This window comes from Oncorhynchus mykiss, chromosome 3 (genome assembly GCF_057628025.1).
Source record: "Oncorhynchus mykiss isolate SJ-2025 chromosome 3, ASM5762802v1, whole genome shotgun sequence".
Lineage (NCBI taxonomy): Eukaryota > Metazoa > Chordata > Actinopteri > Salmoniformes > Salmonidae > Oncorhynchus > Oncorhynchus mykiss.
Window position 1 is genome coordinate 32,551,150 of NC_143024.1, and position 21,652 is coordinate 32,572,801.

The following is a 21,652-nucleotide window of genomic DNA, read 5'->3' on the forward strand; positions in this document are numbered from 1 at the left end:
AGTTTAAAGCCGGATTTGGATACAAAAAGATTTCCCAAGCTTTAAACATCCCAAGGAGCACTGTGCAAGCGATAATATTGAAATGGAAGGAGTATCAGACCACTGCAAATCTACCAAGACCTGGCCGTCCCTCTAAACTTTCAGCTCATACAAGGAGAAGACTGATCAGAGATGCAGCCAAGAGGCCCATGATCACTCTGGATGAACTGCAGAGATCTACAGCTGAGGTGGGAGACTCTGTCCATAGGACAACAATCAGTCATATATTGCACAAATCTGGCCTTTATGGAAGAGTGGCAAGAAGAAAGCCATTTCTTAAAGATATCCATAAAAAGTGTCGTTTAAAGTTTGCCACAAGCCACCTGGGAGACACACCAAACATGTGGAAGAAGGTGCTCTGGTCAGATGAAACCAAAATTGAACTTTTTGATAACAATGCAAGGCGTTATGTTTGGCGTAAAAGCAACACAGCTCATCACCCTGAACACACCATCCCCACTGTCAAACATGGTGGTGGCAGCATCATGGTTTGGGCTTGCTTTTCTTCAGCAGGGACAGGGAAGATGGTTAAAATTGATGGGAAGATGGATGGAGCCAAATACAGGACCATTCTGGAAGAAAACCTGATGGAGTCTGCAAAAGACCTGAGACTGGGACGGAAATTTGTCTTCCAACAAGACAATGATCCAAAACATAAAGCAAAATCTACAATGGAATGGTTCAAAAATAAACATATCCAGGTGTTAGAATGGCCAAGTCAAAGTCCAGACCTGAATCCAATCGAGAATCTGTGGAAAGAACTGAAAACTGCTGTTCACAAATGCTCTCCATCCAACTTCACTGAGCTCGAGCTGTTTTGCAAGGAGGAATGGGAAAAAATGTCAGTCTCTCGATGTGCAAAACTGATAGAGACATACCCCAAGCGACTTACAGCTGTAATCGCAGCAAAAGGTGGCGCTACAAAGTATTAACTTAAGGGGGCTGAATAATTTTGCACGCCCAATTTTTCCGTTTTTGATTTGTTAAAAAAGTTTGAAATATCCAATAAATGTCGTTCCACTTCATGATTGTGTCCCACTTGTTGTTGATTCTTCACAAAAAAATACAGTTTTATATCTTTATGTTTGAAGCCTGAAATGTGGCAAAAGGTCGCAAAGTTCAAGGGGGCCGAATACTTTCGCAATGCACTGTACCTATAATAAGGGCACATATGAACAGTGTAGGTGGAAAAACTATTTGAGTGACAGTCAGGCAAGGCCAGGCTGGGTCATCGTGGTACCTTGTTAGAAGGCAGCGATGGGGTCATTTGGATGTCACTCTGGCGGCTCCAGTGGTACCTCAGAGGTTGAACCTGTTCCCCGTTACGAGCATCCACTCGCTCGGTGGCCGGGGTCCTGGGAGACAGCACACACTCACACATTACCATAAAGTTCATACCACAATTTCAATAATGGGGTGCTAACAAATAGTAAGCTGAGCACTGTCATAAGAGGTAAGAATGATGTTTCTCTATAACACTTGTCCAGCCCTCAAAGAATGGCTGTTTGGTTACAATACACATGATATTACAACCTAGGGGAATAATCAGTTCTGGTTCTAAAGAGTCAGAGGTCATTGCAGTGGTACAGTAGAAGTAGAAATGAGGTTGACAGAAGTAACACTCAAAATAAGCTTATAAAACTGAGACTCTACAGAATGGTCACCATCACTATCCACGAAACCGGCTCTAAAGGAGTCTTATCTAAAACATTGAAGAAATGGGGAACTAAACTGGGGTGAGTTTCCCAAAGCCTTCGTAGCATTTAGTTGGTCGTTACATCCTACTTAAAGTGCATCGCTAGTATCTGAGCTGATTACTCAAAAAACATATGTTGAACTAAAACTGATCAATCAAATTCTCTCTCTTTAGATTATAGTGACTTATTTTAATATGGACCAACGTTCACAGATATTTTTGCAAACTAGAGAGACTCTTGGGTGTTATATGGAACACTAAGCATTACTGTTGCACTTCAGTAACGATTCGTCGTAAATACACAGCCCAGAACTGAGCAGCTAGAAACTAATTCCATGCCTTTACTCTACCCTTAACATTTAGTACCTTTTAGCCTGTTCCACGGCAAACACCAAGCCCCAACTCTCACAATGGGCCACACTTACCCCACTGAATTATGAGTAGTGAAAAACACAGTTAACTCTGACCTCCATTTATTGATGAAGTGCAAGATAATTAGACATGCACAAGGTTTCATTCCATTATAGCTATTAAAAAAACACCATGGCCGAAATTCTATCCATACTGATAGCGGTTTTCTGCACTGCGCAAACATATACATGCTATATAAACACTGTAACTAATATGTGAACACAGCTGGTATCCCCTGGATCAGGGCTCTCACCGGCTCTGTTGGCGTCCGGTGCCCTTGTGGAAGAGGCTGGTAGTGCCCAGACAGGGCAGGTTGCGGTGACAGCGGGGGAAACGCAGGGCGAGGAAGAGGAGAACCACTGGCAGGATGAAGAGGAAGATGACCAGCAAGGCCACACGTGCCGGGTCAGATCCTGGAGATACAGAAAAAATTGGAGGTCTTGGTTATCATGGCAGACATAGAATTAAAGCTGGGTGCATGTTACTTATTTCATCCTACTTTTATTGATACAGTGTCCCAATTTCTCAAGGATTTGATTAAGATATGGAGTGTAAATCTATGAGTGCAGTCAAGTTGTGCATTAACAGAGGAACGGTGAAGTACCTCTAGGTGCTCTTGCAGGGCCACTGTCCACACTGCCTCCATGGCCCGTGTACCTACAGTCTGGAGGAGCCCAGCCCACGTCACAGTGGCAGTTCTTATTGCTGTTGCACACCTGGCAATGTCAGAGAGAGGATATTGAGCCATATTATTCATTTAACATCAACAACAGTTTGGACCAGTCAATTGAGAGCTATACAATATTACTTCTATAAGGGGAGACAGGCAGCTGGCTTGCTCACCCCGTGTCCGTTGCATTTGCTCTGACACTCGTCGACGCCGAACAAAGACACATCCTGACACCGCTGGTTCCAACAGGCCTGAACCACAACATGGTCAGTAATAACAATCATCATTTTAGATATGCATGTAAGCTTAGATAACAACACAGCAAACCTCCCTATTCCAAAGGGTCAAATGACCCGTTCCACAAAAACAGAAGTATTTTGCATTGTATTTCTATAGTTGAGGAAATGCCCACCTTGCCAAGACCACACGCGGTGCCCTGTGCCACCATGGCAGGGTCGGAGACGTCGTCGCCAAGGTGGAAGTAGGTTCCCCGGCAGACAAAGTCGCTGTAGTTAAATTTTACTTTGGTGGTCAGGATCTCAGCGCTGGTGCCTAGCAACGGACGGTCGTTGCCTCCCTGGCACTGGAGCCTCCCACAATGCACATCTCTGAAAAGTCAGACACAGTCAGAGCAACAGTCAGACATATGGAAGTGTTCATTAGGCACCAAATGGAAGAAAAAGGACTGAATCAGGGCAGGACTACAGGAATTTACCAATAAAATATGCTAATGTCTAATCTGTTGCAAAACATTTGCTACGATGTTCCTTAATGAACGTGGTACCTACTTGCTAGGGCAGGGAATGTAGGTTCCGTTGGCCATCTGGCCACAGTTGCCGTATTTGTTGCCCTGTTTGTTGACGGAGGAAAAGCAGACAGGCGGAGCCCTGGTGGAATCTGAAAAGAAAGGGGAGTTCAAACAATCCTAGTTGTCTCAAAGATTTTACAGTAAAAGTGTCTGAACAACACTGCCTCCTGAGTTTATGAGCCATTCTTAATTCTCCATCTCTGCAACATATGGCATATGAAGATTTGATATGATGTAATAACTCGCCAAAACAGTTTCTTCAATCAAACACTAGTGGTGACATTATATATAGGAATCCTTTGTCCAGGGAAGTGTTCTCTGTTGCTTTTAAAAGTTCCAGTTCCGCTGACCAGTCAGTCCAGAACTCTGGGGTTCAGATCTCTTGAGGTTCCACAGTACTTGGTAAAAGTACTGAAACAAGTCAAAATAACTAGCCACTAGCTCCCCACAGTGGTATCACTCCCAATGGTTATCGGGTCCAGAACATTTGACCAATAGTGTAACTCACTAGGTCCCCACAACATCTGGCACTGTGTGTTGAGGCTGGCGCAGACACCGCTGTAGCAGTAGGAGGAGCCTTCCTCGCAGGGCTCGCCATTCTGCAGGAACACGTTGGGGGGGCAGTAGGGAGAGGTACCAGTGCAGTGCTCTGGGAGGTCACACTCCCCCAGGGGCTGCCGACACATCCATCCACCTGAACGCAGCTGGTCAGACAGAGAAAATAGACAGTAGATCAGTAAAGGAGTTTATGATTTGGACCTTTGTTCAGCTTCTTGTGATAGATCATGTAATAGTTTAGTTCATTAGGATCACTATTAGCTATTGCACATGCAGCAGCTACTCTTCCTGGTGTCCACATAAAACATGCATGACAAAATATAGAACCGTAATAGACAAGAACATAACATATATAATTATAGTTATAATAAATATGAGACTAATGAACTGAGCTGATTTAAATGTAGGTGTTCAGTAGTGTGTTCAGTGATGGGGTTGAGTGTGTGAGTGTGTGTCAGTAAGAGTCCAGTGAAGGAGACAGAGGCAGAGAGGCTTGCCCACCCTGCAGTTGTCACAACAGATGCCATCGGAGGAACACTGGGCCCCAGGAACCAGTTTACAGGTGGTGGCGTTGCAGCAGGGATCGTTACACTCCTGGACACCCAGAGACAGAGACACTTAATAGTTCATCCTAATCCCTAAATTAGGGATCTTCAACCTTTCTTTCCCAGGGATCCCCTCCCAGGCAAACTGGCGACCCTGGGACCCCCATCATACGTTAGTAACATAAACATTGAAATAACAAAATAAAATGTGAAATTTGATATATATATTTTCACGGGCCCCCTAATTGAATACCCCTGACCTAAATCATAAAGTCTGTTAATTGTCATTGGGATGAATCTTGTCCAGGAGGCAGCTGTGCACGGTGGTCAGTAGCTGGCACATCCACAAAGCCACAAAATCAGATTTGAAACCTAAACCAAACCTTAACCCTAACCACACTGCTAACCTTATGCCTTTATCTTAAATTAAGATCAAAAAGCAAATTTTTTTTCATTAATTTTGTATGATATAGCCAATTTTGATTGGCCCATCTAGAGGAAACCGCTCAGTGCTGCTTCCAGGGCAAGATTCATCCAAATAAACATCAACCTGCATCTATGGTGAGTTATGCTGTCCTCCCTAAAAATATCAAATTTACTGTCCAACATACATCCAGCAGGCCGCAGTCACACTCCTCTCCCTTCTCCACGTAGAGGTTTCCACAGCGTGGCCCCCCCAGCAGTTTCTCAGGCTGGGGCACGTTGAAGAGGCACATCCCCCCACCATGGAGCAGGCTGAGGGACAGGTCTCTGGCACTGCAGCTGCTGAACAGCTGGCCTGGCATGAAACTGGAAGAGAGGGGCAAAGAGAACAAGACAAGATGCTCTTATCCAGAGCTTCTTACAAGTGCATTGAAATGAAGTGCCTAAAAATGAACATAATAAAAGGCAACTGAGGATCAGGCAAGTGAGGATCACAGCTGCACATAACTGACCCTCTGTTTTGTATCATCGACATTGCATGGCCTGGTGCTTCTGTAATGCACGTCAAACCTAGCCCACCATAGCCCGCTAGACCCTCACCCAGTAGATGGCTCCATGATGCAGCCTCCCAGGCGTGGTTCATTCTGACACTGGCAGCGCCGGTCGGCCGTGTCGTGATTCATGCCCAGATTGTGCCCGAGCTCGTGGGCAATGGTGGACGCCACCCCCAGTACACTGACCAGGTGATCCTACCCACGGAGAGGGAGAGAGAGACACACACAGAGTCAGTCTACCACCAGACTTATACTGTCATTGTGGGGCAGATACCCCTGTACTCCACTGATAAACCTAACTGAAGCTAACTAACTCACCACATTGACCCCTCCTGACCGGTCCTTGGAGCACATGGAAGACTGAGATGCCATTCCCACTGTAGTTCCATCAAATGAGCCCCCCCTGGAACAGATCAAACACATACAGTTATAGTTAGTCTATTTTCACAAAGAGGCCATCCACTGGTATATACACATGTATTTGGGATGAATCTGCTTCCATAATGTACAGGTGTGAGAAAGGCACCGATTAACTTCAACCAAGTCCATTTGACTACTCACATAATGAGCTGAGCATTGTCGTGGCGCAGGCGTGGCAGCAGCTCTCTGGTGCGCCACTCCAGGAAGCGGTTGAGGGTGTCTGAGGGACTCTTGTCAACCTGGATCTTATCCTGGTCACTCCAGATCTCCACCCCAGTTAGAGCCACACGCACACTCAGCGGCCGGTAGAACTAGAGAGGGGTAGATGAGGACCACCTTGACAAACCAATGAAAATCTAATACAAATATACAGTGGCCAGTTTATTAGGTACATCCATCTAGTACCGGGTCGGATCCCCCTTTGGCTCCAGAACAGCTTGAATTATTTGGGGCATGGAAACGTTGCTCAATTTGCATCAAAGGACCTAATGTGTGCCAGGAAATCTTCCCCACACCATTACGCCACTGCCACCAGCCTATACCGTTGACACCAGACAGGACGGTGCCATGGATTCATGCTGCCTATGCCAAATACTGACTCTGCCATCAGCATGACGCAACAGGAACCAGGTTAAGTTGGACCCGGCAATGTTTTTCCACTCCTCAATTGTCCAGTGTTGGTGATAGGGTGCCCACTGGAGCCGCTTCTTCTTGCTTTTAGCTGATAGGAGTTGTTGTTGTCTGCTGCAATAGCACATCCGTGACAAGGATTGACAAGTTGTGTGTGAGGTGGCGTCCTGCTCCATTATATGCCTGTTTGTGGCCTGCCTGTTTGCCTGCACGATTCTTGTCATTCTCCTTTAACCGCTCATCGAGCTGTTTTCACCCACAGGACTGCCGCTGACTGGATGTTTTTTGTCTGTGGACCCATTCTCTGTAAAACCAACACACCGTCGTGGGTGAAAAGTCGTTTATGAGATACTGGATCCAACGCGTCTGGCACCGACAATCCCACCACGCTCAAGGTTTCTTAGTTCGCTCCTTTTGCCCCTTCTAACGTTCAACCGAACAGTAACTGAATGCCTTGATGCCAGTCTGCCTGCTTTATACAACAAGCCACGTGACACACTGTCTGTAGGAGCGAACCATTTTCATGAACGGGATGCTGTACCTAATAAACTGGGTGTAAGACATCCTCCAGAAATGTAATTTGACTTTTGAAAAGTGATATCCCAAGTATAAATACAGTAAAGTACACACACTAAAGGGTGAAAACATTTGTTTTTCGCAAAATAATGTTTTTTAGACACCTGCAAACTTCAAGGAGTAGGGCATTCAAGGAGTTCTGGTCTATTGGGAATACGCGATATCGTCGACCTCCTGCTTGCTTGAGAAACAATAGAGGAGCAGGAGACGATAGAAGAGGAAAGGCCTACCCCACCACTTGTGCCATGTCACGACTTACCTGGACCACTTACTGAGATGTGGCTTTTGTCAAGTAAATCAGGTGTTAAATGAGGTGAAAAGGAGACAACTTTAATATTAGGTTACATACCCAGTCTACTTGGTTGGCCACATCCAGCATTCGATAGATGATAGTCTTGTTGATTTTCTGATAGTTACGGTACTGTAAAAAATAACAGTTATTGGTTAGGACAATAGAGTCAGAACATGATGTGATTGGTCTAAATGTACTGGGGTCTCTTCAAAGTGCAGCTATGTCAGTGCCTCGCTTACACTAGGGGGCATTGTCGTACATTAGCCTTATCATACATTACCTCTTTGTGATCAGCTACAAGCACAAGCTCTATGTACTTGGTCTCTGAGAGAATATCCCTCTTACTCTGCAAAAAAGCAAAGTGTAAACAAAAGACATTCGGGCCAATGTACACTACGTTGTCGACAATTTCCAGCAGTGGCAAAAACGTCAGTAGTTCTAATCCCAGGATAAACAAACATTTGATTGTGCTTCCAGCCCCTCTCACCCTGTGTGGGACTTGTGGTGGGATGTGGATGGGAGGTACAGGTGTATGGGACACCCCACAGCCCCCAACACTACCCCTCTCCAGAGGTCTGGTGGAGTAGAGCAGGTGCATCCCCTCCTCCTCCTCCTCCTCCCCTCCACTCTCCTCTGCCCCCTCCTCGTCCTCATGTTCTTCCTCAGGCTGCAGCTCAAAGCTCAGGGTGGAGTTGATGGCCACCACACCCCTGAGAGAGAGGGGAATAAACAGGGACTCACTCAACAGGGAGTCAACAGGGGCAGAAAATGCCGTCCAAGTTCAAAGTAAATACAGTTACTTCAGGTGAGGACATTGTTTAAGGCTCTGCTAGCAACCAGATGACCCTTTCTACATAAACATGACCCTAAACCGAGTATATGGCCACATGGTCTGCCCACGCAGTAAAGAGCTCTAAATAACTCCAACTCTAAATAAAGGTCAAGAGGATTTTCCATGGATTTCCGCCAAGTTCATTTGGATATCCCTAAAGTATCCAAGCCAGCGGAAGGGACCCCAGATTAAAACTGGCGCTCTCTCAAATCGGGTGATTAGTATGCTTGAGGAGGTCAGAGTTCTTTCAGATTAATCTGGATTGGATTAAAGCCACCTCACAGTCGATCACTCCGCCCCACTCACATAACCATGACGTTGTCCGTACTGCAGGTGAAGTGAAAGTGCCCTTAGTAAAAGACTTCCCCTTTATAATAATAGGTTTACCATATAGTGCACCACAAAGGGTTTAACTGAGGTGGGTGATTGTGGGATAAGGCTGACCTCTGTTTAGATCACTTTACTGGTTTTAAATGCATTAACCATTACATAACAGAGAAGGAAATGCATATGCTTAAGGTCATAAGGTCATGCGGGTAAATTTATTGAGCTGTTAGGCTCTATTTCTTAATGGAAAACCTAAAAGGCATGATTACACAGTATGAATTTGTATGATCTCACTTCCATGGGCACCATTCTCAAATCAAGAATGTTGACTGGGTACATCTACAGGGAACATTGTTCGCATGCTGTTGCCTTGCTTGTGAAGTTCCGTGAAATTGTAGATTCCTTTGGGTAGTGACAGAGGGGAAATTATCCTAATTTTGACAGGCCACATACCATCCTGTAGTTTTGACAGAGAGTTGATATTATTACCTGAGCCCAGAGCAGGTACTGAGAGCCACCCTGGACTGTGGGAAGCCTCTCACTGAGCCGTGGTAGTAGCAGTGAGTCTAGGAGATAACAACCAGGGAGAGAGTAGTCAACATAATATAATGACAACATTATTATCCAAGCTCATATGAACTAACTTACCGTTAACTATCCCTATAACAATTCTACCTATAACAAATCAGAACATTTACAACACATTACTTACCACTGTGCTCTCCTCTAAAGAAACCCCAGTGCCATTAGGGAGGTAGTAGAAGACATTGGGGGGCTTGGGCAGGAGATCACTGTAGGGAGAGGACAGGGTTACTGTTACTACTTCCTCTGAAGATTTGTCTGAAGTCCGATTTTTTTTTATTGCTAATGATAAACCCCTTTATGAAACTATGAAGTCTTAACTCAACAATGGCAAAGGTTGGGCCATTTCAGCATCACATCTCCCCATTCAAGTAGCTAAGGCCTAATATTAAAATATATGTCATTTTCTGATATTTCAAAAGGGAGTATATTATGTTAGTGAGCTTACTGGTTTTTCTCCAGGTCCAAAAGATAGATGCTGCCTCCAAATTGAAGACCACACTGTAGCTTGTCTGGGTGACCATTCTGTGAAAGGAGAAGAAACATACACCTGGTAATGTGTACTGTGATTTTTATCCTCATAAGTCAGTGGATAATTTAACTAACTGTATTGCGAAAACCGGTTGGACATTTCCCCCTAACAACTGTTGTGCTAAAGGTGAACAAGGACTTTGTGTGGCCAAATTAACTTGTCGTCCAACAAAAATGACTGTTTGCTGTTGTTATTGTAATCGCTCAATGTTTCAACATGGTGTATTCATGATTAGCATGTGATGGGTGTCTTAATGAGCGAATGCAGCCAAGAGCAGCTTGAAGTGGCAAACGGGGCAAAGGGACAATCTCCTTAGTGAAACAGCAGTAATATCCAGTACCACCATGTGGTCTTTCTTAATAAACCTGTGAAGGTTAAAGGATTGAGGCTTAGGAAGTCCTGTATAGTTCATAAAGAACAGGTTATGTACACAATGACCTATATCCTTTAGAGGCTGATGGACAACATTTCAGATGTAGTAGACAGCTATGAAGCTCTTGTCCTTTCTCTGCACTAAAGTTCCATTATTACACAATGCTCAGATTGGATAATACTATATACTTTGAATCCCTTCAGCCAATCAATACTCATCCCATCAAACCAGTCAGCAGACATGAAATGAGATGGTGCGATTAAAGTTATACTTTGTCTATGGCTGCAGCCGCCCCTGAGCACTACCTGTCAACTCTTACACCTGCATGCTCTCTGAAATAGACCGAGTCTCTAAATGCATGCAGCACCCAGTCCTTGGTAGGCACTGGCACCTAAGCACAATACTAGAGCCCAAATGGGCTGAATCAGACTGTCAGCCAGGGTTATCCCTCATAGGCACTAAGGACCAGGCTATAAATAGACTTCCTTTACCTGCTGCACATTTCTCTCACCAAACGCAGAGGCAGCGGGGCAGTGGATAAATGACGTCCTATCCCTCTTTTCATGTCCGTTTCCCCTGCGCTTCCATCTCATTATAGTCATTCCCCCCAGCGGGAACTAACCTGTCTCCCCTCAACACTGTCTCTCTTCCTGCCAATCAGTCACTTTCTAGCGCATTTAGCGGCTCCACCTTTGAAGACAGTGAGTAAGTGCAACCCTTCCTGTTGGTGCTTCCCTCCTTCCCCACCGCAAAGTGCTGCTTTCTCCTCTCCAGCTAACTGACAGGAATTGGCAGAGGCTTGGATATGGGACTAGAACTAGGAGTACTGGCAGAAAGGAAATGGGTGGTGACAATATGCCAGAGAGGTCTGTTCAGTTCCAAGTAGCGGTTAGTGACTATGAGGAACCAAAAAGTCTACCTCCTCTGTGGACCGGCGAAATCATGCTGGATAATGTCATTGCCGGGTACCTAAATCCAACAACAACTTACACCCAATTCACTCAGAAGTATTCTACTGTCCACAGTCCCAGAAATATTGTAACATCATCATGGTTCATATGACACAACTGTGTCCCTTCACCATAGGCTCCAAGAGGCTATTAGTAATAACATAACTATTCACACTGGAACCCAGTCATTGGATATGTACAAAATATAACTGGTTCCACATCCAAGAATATCATAATCCAAGAGGAATTCCAGAAGTAGATGCTAATAATTAAGGGGGATTTCCAATACATTTGAATGAAAACACAACTCTGGTCAATTTCTAGTTTCTAGAGTCTTTATCATAATCAGAGTGCTTTGGTGAGGTCATTCACCACAGTATGTAAGGAGAGTGTGACTGACTTATGTTGGGTGGGTCTGTGCTGTTGTACTGCCAGGGCAAGAGTCCAATGGGTAACCAACAAAGACTCCAGGCACAATGGTGGAGATCTGGCTAAAAACTACAAGGCAAAAAACAAACTACAGTAAAATGTCAGTTATGCAACCAAAGAGAAGAAAGAATAAGGGAGAGAAAGAGATGGGAAGACATACAGTACATGTACACACTCAAACATCTGCAGCTTTTGGCAAGCTGCCTTGGATTGGGGTTTTGGGGTGAGAGGTCAGAGTAGAAACAGGGCTCCTTCCAGAGAACAGCAGAGCTACATCTGTTCAGGGCTCTAGTGGAGGATCACACCCAAATATCTGTAGCTCAGCCATGACACACCCACCCTCTCCACATTTTGTTTGTCGTTGCCTCACTTCTACCTTTCTCACCCTCTCATTTGAGCATTACAATTTATCTTACATTCTCTCTCTTATCTTCTACTCTCTCCCCCCTGCTAAACCCTTACGTCACACTCGCTACAGGTCTCTCGGTTCACTCTCACTGGCTTCTTACACCTCTGTCACTCTCTTATCGACAACCATGTCCACTCCATCTCTGCTGCCATTACCTCTCCTTCACCCTCTCCTCCTCTTATTTCCCCCCTCTCCTTCTCTCCCTCAGTGAGGTAAATGTCCCAGGCCGATCTCCTGCTAGTAACAAGATGAGCTCACCGCCACATGAATGCTGGGTGGGGTCCATTCAGACCCAGAGCTGCTTGTGACCCACAGCAGAAGAAATAAACCAGGGAGGAGGAGAGGGGAACATGGGCGGAGGGGGTGTAACGGAGGAAGGGAGAGAGGCAGGGACAGGGCAAGTCGTGATTCCTCTCCAGCTCTTTCAGCTCAACAGAAGAGTGCAAGGGAGGGAAATACAATCAGTCAGCTCCTGGGATGTCTGTCTTCCTCAGTCCTTGTAGTGCTTCTCTGTTATTTAGTCTGTTATTTAGCAGCCCTGGATCCTGTTTATGGATCAAGTCTGGACATGTGAACGGGGTGTGCACGTCCACTATCTGGGGGAAATCTCTGGGTTAGTTCATGACTTGTGTATCCCTTTGCATTACAATAACAGCCAAGTGAATTCATGTACAATGGACAACATGAGGTAGAGGAGTGTCACATTCAACTCCAGTCCCAAAGGGAAAGTGGTGTTTGCTGGCTCTGCTCATCTTCCCTAGCACTTGACTGATTCATATTGATGGACCAAAGAGTGAACACTTCCTGTTTATAGATGTTCAGCAGATTGTGGTATGAAGGCAAGAGTGAAAACCATTTCACTGGAACTCATGTGTGCCTCTGACTGTTTTCTATACCGCTGTGCATGGATATCCAGAACTAACCTCACCAATAGGAAAAGCCTGCCTACTGGCATTACCTTCACTTGGTACTCAGTGATTTGAATGACTTTTGGGGTATAATGAATGATCTGGTTATATAAACAGGACCCCTGGTTGGGGATTTTATTTATTTTTATTTCAACTTTATTTAACCAGGTAGGCAAGTTGAGAACAAGTTCTCATTTACAATTGCGACCTGGCCAAGATAAAACAAAGCAGTTCGACACATATAACAACAGAGTTACACATGGAGTAAAACAAACATACAGTCAATAATACAGTAGAAACAAGTCTATATACGATGTGAGCAAATGAGGTGAGATAAGGGAGGTAAAGGCAACAACAAAAAAGGCCATGGTGGCAAAGTAAATACAATATAGCAAGTAAAACACTGGAATGGTAGATTTGTAGTGGAAGAATGTGCAAAGTAGAAATAAAAATAATGGGGTGCAAAGGAGTAAAATACATAAATACAGTAGGGGAAGAGGTAGTTGTTTGGGCTAAATTAGAGATGGGCTATGTACAGGTGCAGTAATCTGTGAGCTGCTCTGACAGCTGGTTCTTTAAGCTAGTGAGGGAGATAAGTGTTTCCAGTTTGAGATTTTTGTAGTTCGTTCCAGTCATTGGCAGCAGAGAACTGGAAGGAGAGGCGGCCAAAGAAAGAATTGGTTTTGGGGGTGACCAGAGAGATATACCTGCTGGAGCGCGTGCTACAGGTGGATGCTGCTATGGTGACCAGCGAGCTGAGATAAGGGGGGACTTTACCCAGCAGGGTCTTGTAGATTAACTCAAGACCATTCTTTAAACGGCTCAATCCACCACACTTTCCCTACAGACACTATCTTAAGTAGATAGGAGCCCCCCTCCTCCCCTCACGTAAAGAATCAGTCTTACCATGCTTGGGTGTAAGACAATAATGCCCCCCCTCACACACTCGGCCGTCTTAATGGTAGGATAAAGGGTTGGGGTGGCAGAAATGCTTACTGTCAACACAGAGCGATCAGGCTCTGAATTAGCTGAGATCCCCTTCTTAAGCTGTATTAAGGTGAAGCCCCTGCTGCACGCCTTACACAGAGCTCTGTGTGTGTGTGTTTGTGTGTGTGTGTGTGTGTCACAAGTCCATTCATAAACAAGTTGGTGTGGAGGCTAATAATAGCAGGCACCAGAGAGGTGAGCACTGAGCAGCAGAACAACTCAACAAAAAAGCATTACCTGCAAACTGATAACATGTCATACATGTCTGTATTTTCTTCTAAAACATTTATTTCCAACATCAATGTGGCAACTGTCTGAAAGTTTGTCTGACAAAGTAGATCTAGTCATGGTTCAACGTTGACAGAAGCTATTCAGGCCAAGTCAAGTGCCTCTCCCAAGAGGACACAAGTCGCCTGCTCCACCATAAGAAATGAAACTAACACTGTGGTGACTGCATGTTTTCTTTAATATCTCACACATACAGTGGGAAGAACAAGTATTTGATGACCTAAAAATCGGCAGTGTTTCCTACTTACAAAGCATGTAGAGGTCTGTAATTCTTATCATAGAAGGTACACTTCAACTGTGAGAGACGGACTCTAAAACAAAAATCCAGAAAATCACGTTGTATGATTTTTAAGTAATTAATTTGCATTTTATTGCATGACATAAGTATTTGATACATCAGAAAAGCAGAACTTAATATTTGGTACAGAAACCTTTGTTTGCAATTACAGAGATCATACGTTTCCTGTAGTTCTTGACCAGGTTTGCACACACTGCAGCAGGGATTTTGGCCCACTCCTCCATACAGACCTTCTCCAGAGCCTTCAGGTTTCGGGGCTGTCGCTGGGCAATACGGACTTTCAGCTCCCTCCAAAGATGTTCTATTTGGTTCAGGTCTGGAGACTGGCTAGGCCACTCCAGGACCTTGAGATGCTTCTTACGGAGCCAGTCCTTAGTTGCCCTGGCTGTGTGTTTCGGGTCATTGTCATGCTGGAAGACCCAGCCACGACCCATCTTCAATGCTCTTACTGAGGGAAGGAGGTTGTTGGCCAAGATCTCGCAATACATGGCCCCATCCATCCTCCCCTCAATAAGGTGCAGTTGTCCTGTCCCCTTTGCAGAAAAGCATCCCCAAAGAATGATGTTTCCACCTCTATGCTTCACGGTTGGGATGGTGTTCTTGGGCTTGTACTCATCCTTCTTCTTCTTCCTCCAAACACGGCGAGTGGAGTTTAGACCAAAAAGCTCTATTTTTGTCTCATCAGACCACATGACCTTCTCCCATTCCTCCTCTGGATCATCCAGATGGTCATTGGCAAACTTCAGACGGGCCTGGACATGCGCTGGCTTGAGCAGGGGGACCTTGCGTGCGCTGCAGGATTTTAATCCATGACGGCGTAGTGTGTTACTAATGGTTTTCTTTGAGACTGTGGTCCCAGCTCTCTTCAGGTCATTGACCAGGTCCTGCCGTGTAGTTCTGGGCTAATCCCTCACCTTCCTCATGATCATTGATGCCCCACGAGGTGAGATCTTGCATGGAGCCCCAGACCGAGGGTGATTGACCGTCATCTTGAACTTCTTCCATTTTCTAATAATTGCGCCAACAGTTGTTGCCTTCTCACCAAGCTGCTTGCCTATTGTCCTGTAGCCCATCCCAGCCTTGTGCAGGTCTACAATTGTATCCCTGATGTCCTTACACAGCTTTCTGGTCTTGGCCATTGTGGAGAGGTTGGCTTCTGTTTGATTGAGTGTGTGGACAGGTGTCTTTTATACAGGTAACGAGTTCAAACAGGTGCAGTTAATACAGGTAATGAGTGGAGAACAGGAAGGATTCTTAAAGAAAAACTAACAGGTCTGTGTGAGCCAGAATTCTTACTGGTTGGTAGGTGATCAAATAGTTATGTCATGCAATAAAATGCAAATTAATTACTTAAAAATCATTCTGGATTTTTGTTTTAGATTCCGTCACTCACAGTTGAAGTGTACCTATGATCAAAATTACAGACCACTATATGCTTTGTAAGTAGGAAAACCTGAAAAATCGGCAGTGTATCAAATACTTGTTCTCCCCACTGTATAATCAATCTGATCCTAATGGGGCTGGGAGCTACATGCATTTCATCAAAATAACGTTACAGGAATTACATTGTTCAGGGGATGGGTGGGTGTTGATGAGGGTGGACGGACAAAGTGTGAATCACAGACACATAGTCACACCCCTCCCATATGGCACCATCCCCCACCTTTCCTCTCATTTCTGACAAACAATCTAAAAACAGGTCCCGGTTACCATGGTTACACATTGCGTGTACTTTGAGTGAGTATGTGAGTCACTGGTGTTATGTTCGTCAGTATGAGCAGTAGGCTGTGGGTGCAGTAACCTCATGACAAGTGAGAAACGGCTACTCATTCATCAATGACTGCAGTGATTCAGAGGATAAACCACACAATAATGTAGGAATTAGGAGTGACTCTCCACTGAGTCTTAGCCAATGAGGCCCACTCAACTGTTATTTGAATGACAGTGCAGTGCCCTGGTTGGTTTTGAAACCAGTAAACAAACGCCTGGGTGCCTGATGGAGACTGCTTTGCCAATGGGATTCAACCTTTTGAAAGTTAACATTCCGATCCAGTAGCTGGCTTAAAAAGTGATGTGCAAAAATGTAGCCCTGTCATGCTCTTATTCTCTACTTTCCTCTATGTGTATGTGGAAAGGAGGAGGGTGGGGGGTCTGCTGTCTGGCTTCCTTTTTTGTGCTAATATAACAGAGGAAGGAAGTAGGTGCCTTGACATATTTTACAGGGAGCTTCCTGAATAAAAACTATGATCTGAGGAAGGTGGGGGGGACTGGGGCACTTTAAGAGGACGGACACTTCCTGTGCAGCTGACAGGAGGTCTGAAATCATACGCTGTAGAATTCCCCCATATCACTCACTCCACCCAGAGAGGAGAACATCATAACACTGACGACCTTCGAATAGAAATAAATGTGAGCCTCACAATTGGAATAACCAGGTGTGGGTTTGATGTTAGTCTGAGATATAAAACTGCATTTTAAAATTAGAATTCCTATGGGACCTGTAAAAATAGAATGGTTATTAACCTCTGACACTATCTAAAAAAATAAAGGCCACGTTATAAGTGCTCTGGGATCACTGAATGAAGAATGGTAACATGTAAGCATGGAAATAGAAAGCAGGTAGTGAAGTAGGACCCAGAGTAAAAGTATGTATGTAAATGGCCCTGTGTAGAACGATACTCTCACACATACATTCTCTTGATATTCTGTAGTCTCACCTGCAAGGCCTCACTCAGACTTCTCTTGTGTCCGTCCACTACCACAAAGGGCCTGGTCCTCTCCAGTGGCTTGCCGTGTCTACTACCATGGTGGTGCAATGGACCTGGGGACAGGGAGAGATGGGATTCATAGGAAAATATTGTCTTATGTCCCTTGAGGCGCTATATTCAGATGAATAAATAACTTTGATACTATAACATCAGCGGATGGAGAAACTATTTTGTTAGTGCTAGTATTGAGCCTAAAATCTAAATTCTCAGCTAATGGCAACCTATTACCCAGCCCTAGTAGTCAGTGAACCCCCTTCCTCATGGGGCAATGCTAATTCTAAGATCAAGTCAGCCACATCTCAGATGGATATCCCTTAATAGTAAGGACAAACTAATGTGGTATACAGGCTTAGGGTAGGAAATCTAACATTTTCATTAAATGGTTTCAATATGCCAGGAAAAAAACTCTGCATTACAATCTAAACATGTACAATTCAAGATAATTGCACAAACCAATCAGTGATGCCGGATGTGCTTATAATAGCTCATGCTCTCCCTTTCTCAGCCCGCATATCTTCTGACTCCTTTCTTCACACACACATACAGTGCCTTGCGAAAGTATTCGGCCCCCTTGAACTTTGCGACCTTTTGCCACATTTCAGACTTCAAACATAAAGATATAAAACTGTATTTTTTTGTGAAGAATCAACAACAAGTGGGACACAATCATGAAGTGGAACGACATTTATTGGATATTTCAAACTTTTTTAACAAATCAAAAACTGAAAAATTGGGCGTGCAAAATTATTCAGCCCCTTTACTTTCAGTGCAGCAAACTCTCTCCAGAAGTTCAGTGAGGATCTCTGAATGATCCAATGTTGACCTAAATGACTAATGATGATAAATACAATCCACCTGTGTGTAATCAAGTCTCCGTATAAATGCACCTACACTGTGATAGTCTCAGAGGTCCGTTAAAAGCGCAGAGAGCATCATGAAGAACAAGGAACACACCAGGCAGGTCCGAGATACTGTTGTGAAGAAGTTTAAAGCCGGATTTGGATACAAAAATATTTCCCAAGCTTTAAACATCCCAAGGAGCACTGTGCAAGCGATAATATTGAAATGGAAGGAGTATCAGACCACTGCAAATCTACCAAGACCTGGCCGTCCCTCTAAACTTTTAGCTCATACAAGGAGAAGACTGATCAGAGATGCAGCCAAGAGGCCCATGATCACTCTGGATGAACTGCAGAGATCTACAGCTGAAGTGGGAGACTCTGTCCATAGGACAACAATCAGTCGTATATTGCACAAATCTGGCCTTTATGGAAGAGTGGCAAGAAGAAAGCCATTTCTTAAAGATATCCATAAAAAGTGTTGTTTAAGTTTGCCACAAGCCACCTGGGAGACACACCAAACATGTGGAAGAAGGTGCTCTGGTCAGATGAAACAGAAATTGAACTTTTTGGCAACAATGCAAGACGTTGCTTTTACGCCAAACATAACACAGCTCATCACCCTGAACAAACCATCCCCTCTGTCAAACATGGTGGTGGCAGCATCATGGTTTGGGCCTGCTTTTCTTCAGCAGGGCCAGGGAAGATGGTTAAAATTGATGGGAAGATGGATGGAGCCAAATACAGGACCAAAACCTGATGGAGTCTGCAAAAGACCTGAGACTGGGACGGAGATTTGTCTTCCAACAAGACAATGATCCAAAACATAAAGCAAAATCTACAATGGAATGGTTCAAAAATAAACATATCCAGGTGTTAGAATGGCCAAGTCAAAGTCCAGACCTGAATCCAATCGAGAATCTGTGGAAAGAACTGAAAACTGCTGTTCACAAATGCTCTCCATCCAACCTCACTGAGCTTGAGCTGTTTTGCAAGGAGGAATGGGAAAAAATGTCAGTCTCTCGATGTGCAAAACTGATAGAGACATACCCCAAGCGACTTACAGCTGTAATCGCAGCAAAAGGTGGCGCTACAAAGTATTAACTTAAGGGGGCTGAATAATTTTGCACGCCCAATTTTTCAGTTTTTGATTTGTTAAAAAAGTTTGAAATATCCAATAAATGTCGTTCCACTTCATGATTGTGTCCCGCTTGTTGTTGATTCTTCACAAAAAAATACAGTTTTATATCTTTATGTTTGAAGCCTGAAATGTGGCAAAAGGTCGCAAAGTTCAAGGGGGCCGAATACTTTCGTAAGGCACTGTAAAACAGACACAGCTGCATTAACTTCAGTACAAGAGGCTCTGTGTCCCCTGTCCGTTCCTAGTACAGCTGTTGTCCAGAGCCTGTATTAGGCTTGTTATAGATGACTGGCTGGCTGGCAGGTGTCTCGAGGACTAAATAGCAGCAGACCACCTCCCAATGCTCATTTTACAATATCCTACTGAACAAAAATATAAATGCAACATGTTTTCATGAGATTAAATAAAAGATTGCAGACATTTTCCATACACACAAAAAACATCTCTCAAATGTTGTGCACATGTTTGTTAACATCCTTGTAGTGAGCATTTCTCCTTTTCCAAGATATCAAGAAGCTGATTAAAACAGCATGATCATTACACAGGTACACCTTGTGCTGGGGACAATAAAAGGTCCCTTTAAAATGTGCAGTTTTGTCACAGAATGCCACAGATGTCTCAAGTTGAGGGAGCGTGCAATTGGCATGCTGACTGCAGGAATGTCCACCAGAGCTGTTGCCAGAGAATTTAATGTTTATTTCTCTACCATAAGCCACCTCCAACATCATTTTACAGAATTTGCCCCAACGGTACTTGAACAAGCCAACAACTTGTCAAGCCAACAACTTAAAAGTTAAGCGAAAAGGTCTGAATCTCTTCACTAGGTGTTGGGTTTGACAGTCACTGAGCCAGGGACCAAGCACACATTGGTGCGGCTGGCTTCCGGGTTGGATGCGCGCTGTGTTAAGAAGCAGTGCGGCTGGTTGGGTTGTGTAGTGTATCGGAGGACGCATGACTTTCAACCTTCGTCTCTCCCGAGCCCGTACGGGAGTTGTAGCGATGAGACAAGATAGTAGCTACTACAACAATTGGATACCACGAAATTGGGGAGAAAAAGGGGTAAAAATTCAACAACAAAAAAAAAGGTATCAGATAAATATTAATTGTAATTAGCAGTGTTACATGCTAGGCTCCAGTATCGAGAGAGGTTTAACTGACTGTAGGATAGGCCTAAAATGTAAGGTAATTTTGGATGCATTTGAGAGTGCCCAGGCAAGGACTGAAATTACATTTTAATGACAGTTCCTTTGAAGTTGCCTGGGCTAAACTAGGGTTACTACAAATACCTACTTGTAAGTGAGGAGTGGGACGATACTGTTGTTGCGTTCAAAGGAGACAGCTTCTCTTGTGGCTTCTCCATCTCTGTTTTATTTGAGTTCAAATGACTTTCCGCCAGCAGATATTCCTGCAAATCGTTATCGTCCAGTAATCCTAAACGGCTACTAAGTAACGTATTTGATTGAGTCCGGCGAAATGTAACAGTCTCGAGTAGCACCAATGTTACCAGAGCTCCAGATAGAAACATTGTTGCGCAGTGACATTGGCTCGTGTCCATCAATTAATCCACCTAAAGGATGTAAAACAAGGCATTCAGAAACGGAGAAAGGCAACAGGTTCTGTCGGAGGCAACTATGTGGCTACCTCAATTTGCCTACAAGGGCAAATGTCAAGCGAAAGTCCATGATTGGCATCCACAAAAGCACGCGCAGAGCAGAAGTGTTGCATGGGCCAGTCAATCGAACGTGTAACTTTATTTCAAGAGGCTTCATTTACCTGCGCCATTAGCCCACACCATAAAGTCCTGTAATAAACCTCTAAACAAGACCGGCCCGCTGTCCGTAGCCTCTGGCCGCAGTTATCGCAGGGTCATATTTCCAGTACCGTTACCTTCACACTCAAGAGCTACTACAACATTTGTCCCTTCCGTAGCGGAGATGAGCCACTGTGATCTTGTTAAACTCCCAAAGTGCTATCCAGAATATCTTAATTCCTGAGAGGCAGACAGTTTCGCACATGCAAGACATTCGGCAAAAGACTGAGTGCGTGTTTACAGCGATGGTGTAATCGCATTTCAACCCCCGTACAGGGCGGGATTTTCTCTTGTGCTTTAACTCTTTACTGCCTGAATCTTTCTGCGCGGTCACATTCTAGACGGCCTTCTAACAAACCTTACACAACATTTATATATAGCAAATAAAAAATAAAAAATAAATCGATTTATAAAATCCTGCATTTAAGATAATTAAGTGTGACTAAATTATGCAAACGTTTACCTTACACAGACATAGGCTATTTAATCTGACAATATGTCATCCTATTGTCTGAACATCCCAAATAATTAGCTGGATCTCCAGTTGTCAATTGTCA

The 21,652-nt window shown here is 44.3% G+C and overlaps 1 protein-coding gene across 5 annotated transcripts in view; it reads right to left on the bottom strand.

Annotated features, from left to right (window-relative positions):
* adam15 (ADAM metallopeptidase domain 15) overlaps positions 1 to 21,386 on the bottom strand; it is a 32,922-nt gene extending 11,536 nt beyond the window's left edge. For 3 of the 5 annotated variants that reach the window (XM_021593159.3, XM_021593156.3, XM_021593155.3), the window contains exons 1-20: positions 20,576 to 21,386; positions 17,255 to 17,358; positions 9,812 to 9,888; positions 9,494 to 9,572; positions 9,271 to 9,347; positions 8,110 to 8,332; positions 7,903 to 7,968; positions 7,680 to 7,751; positions 6,266 to 6,435; positions 6,023 to 6,107; positions 5,751 to 5,899; positions 5,339 to 5,516; positions 4,684 to 4,776; positions 4,133 to 4,328; positions 3,605 to 3,713; positions 3,229 to 3,424; positions 2,990 to 3,067; positions 2,751 to 2,862; positions 2,400 to 2,559; positions 1,280 to 1,394 (exon numbers count right to left, since the gene is read on the bottom strand). In XM_021593159.3, coding sequence (XP_021448834.3) covers positions 1,280 to 1,394; positions 2,400 to 2,559; positions 2,751 to 2,862; positions 2,990 to 3,067; positions 3,229 to 3,424; positions 3,605 to 3,713; positions 4,133 to 4,328; positions 4,684 to 4,776; positions 5,339 to 5,516; positions 5,751 to 5,899; positions 6,023 to 6,107; positions 6,266 to 6,435; positions 7,680 to 7,751; positions 7,903 to 7,968; positions 8,110 to 8,332; positions 9,271 to 9,347; positions 9,494 to 9,572; positions 9,812 to 9,888; positions 17,255 to 17,358; positions 20,576 to 20,840 — 2,604 coding nt within the window. In that variant the 5' untranslated portion in view covers positions 20,841 to 21,386. The remainder of the gene's footprint in view (positions 1 to 1,279; positions 1,395 to 2,399; positions 2,560 to 2,750; positions 2,863 to 2,989; positions 3,068 to 3,228; positions 3,425 to 3,604; positions 3,714 to 4,132; positions 4,329 to 4,683; positions 4,777 to 5,338; positions 5,517 to 5,750; positions 5,900 to 6,022; positions 6,108 to 6,265; positions 6,436 to 7,679; positions 7,752 to 7,902; positions 7,969 to 8,109; positions 8,333 to 9,270; positions 9,348 to 9,493; positions 9,573 to 9,811; positions 9,889 to 17,254; positions 17,359 to 20,575) is intronic. The other 2 variants (XM_090228490.1, XM_090228486.1) reach the window with 1 other exon arrangement.
* Between the last annotated feature and the right edge of the window lie 266 nt (positions 21,387 to 21,652).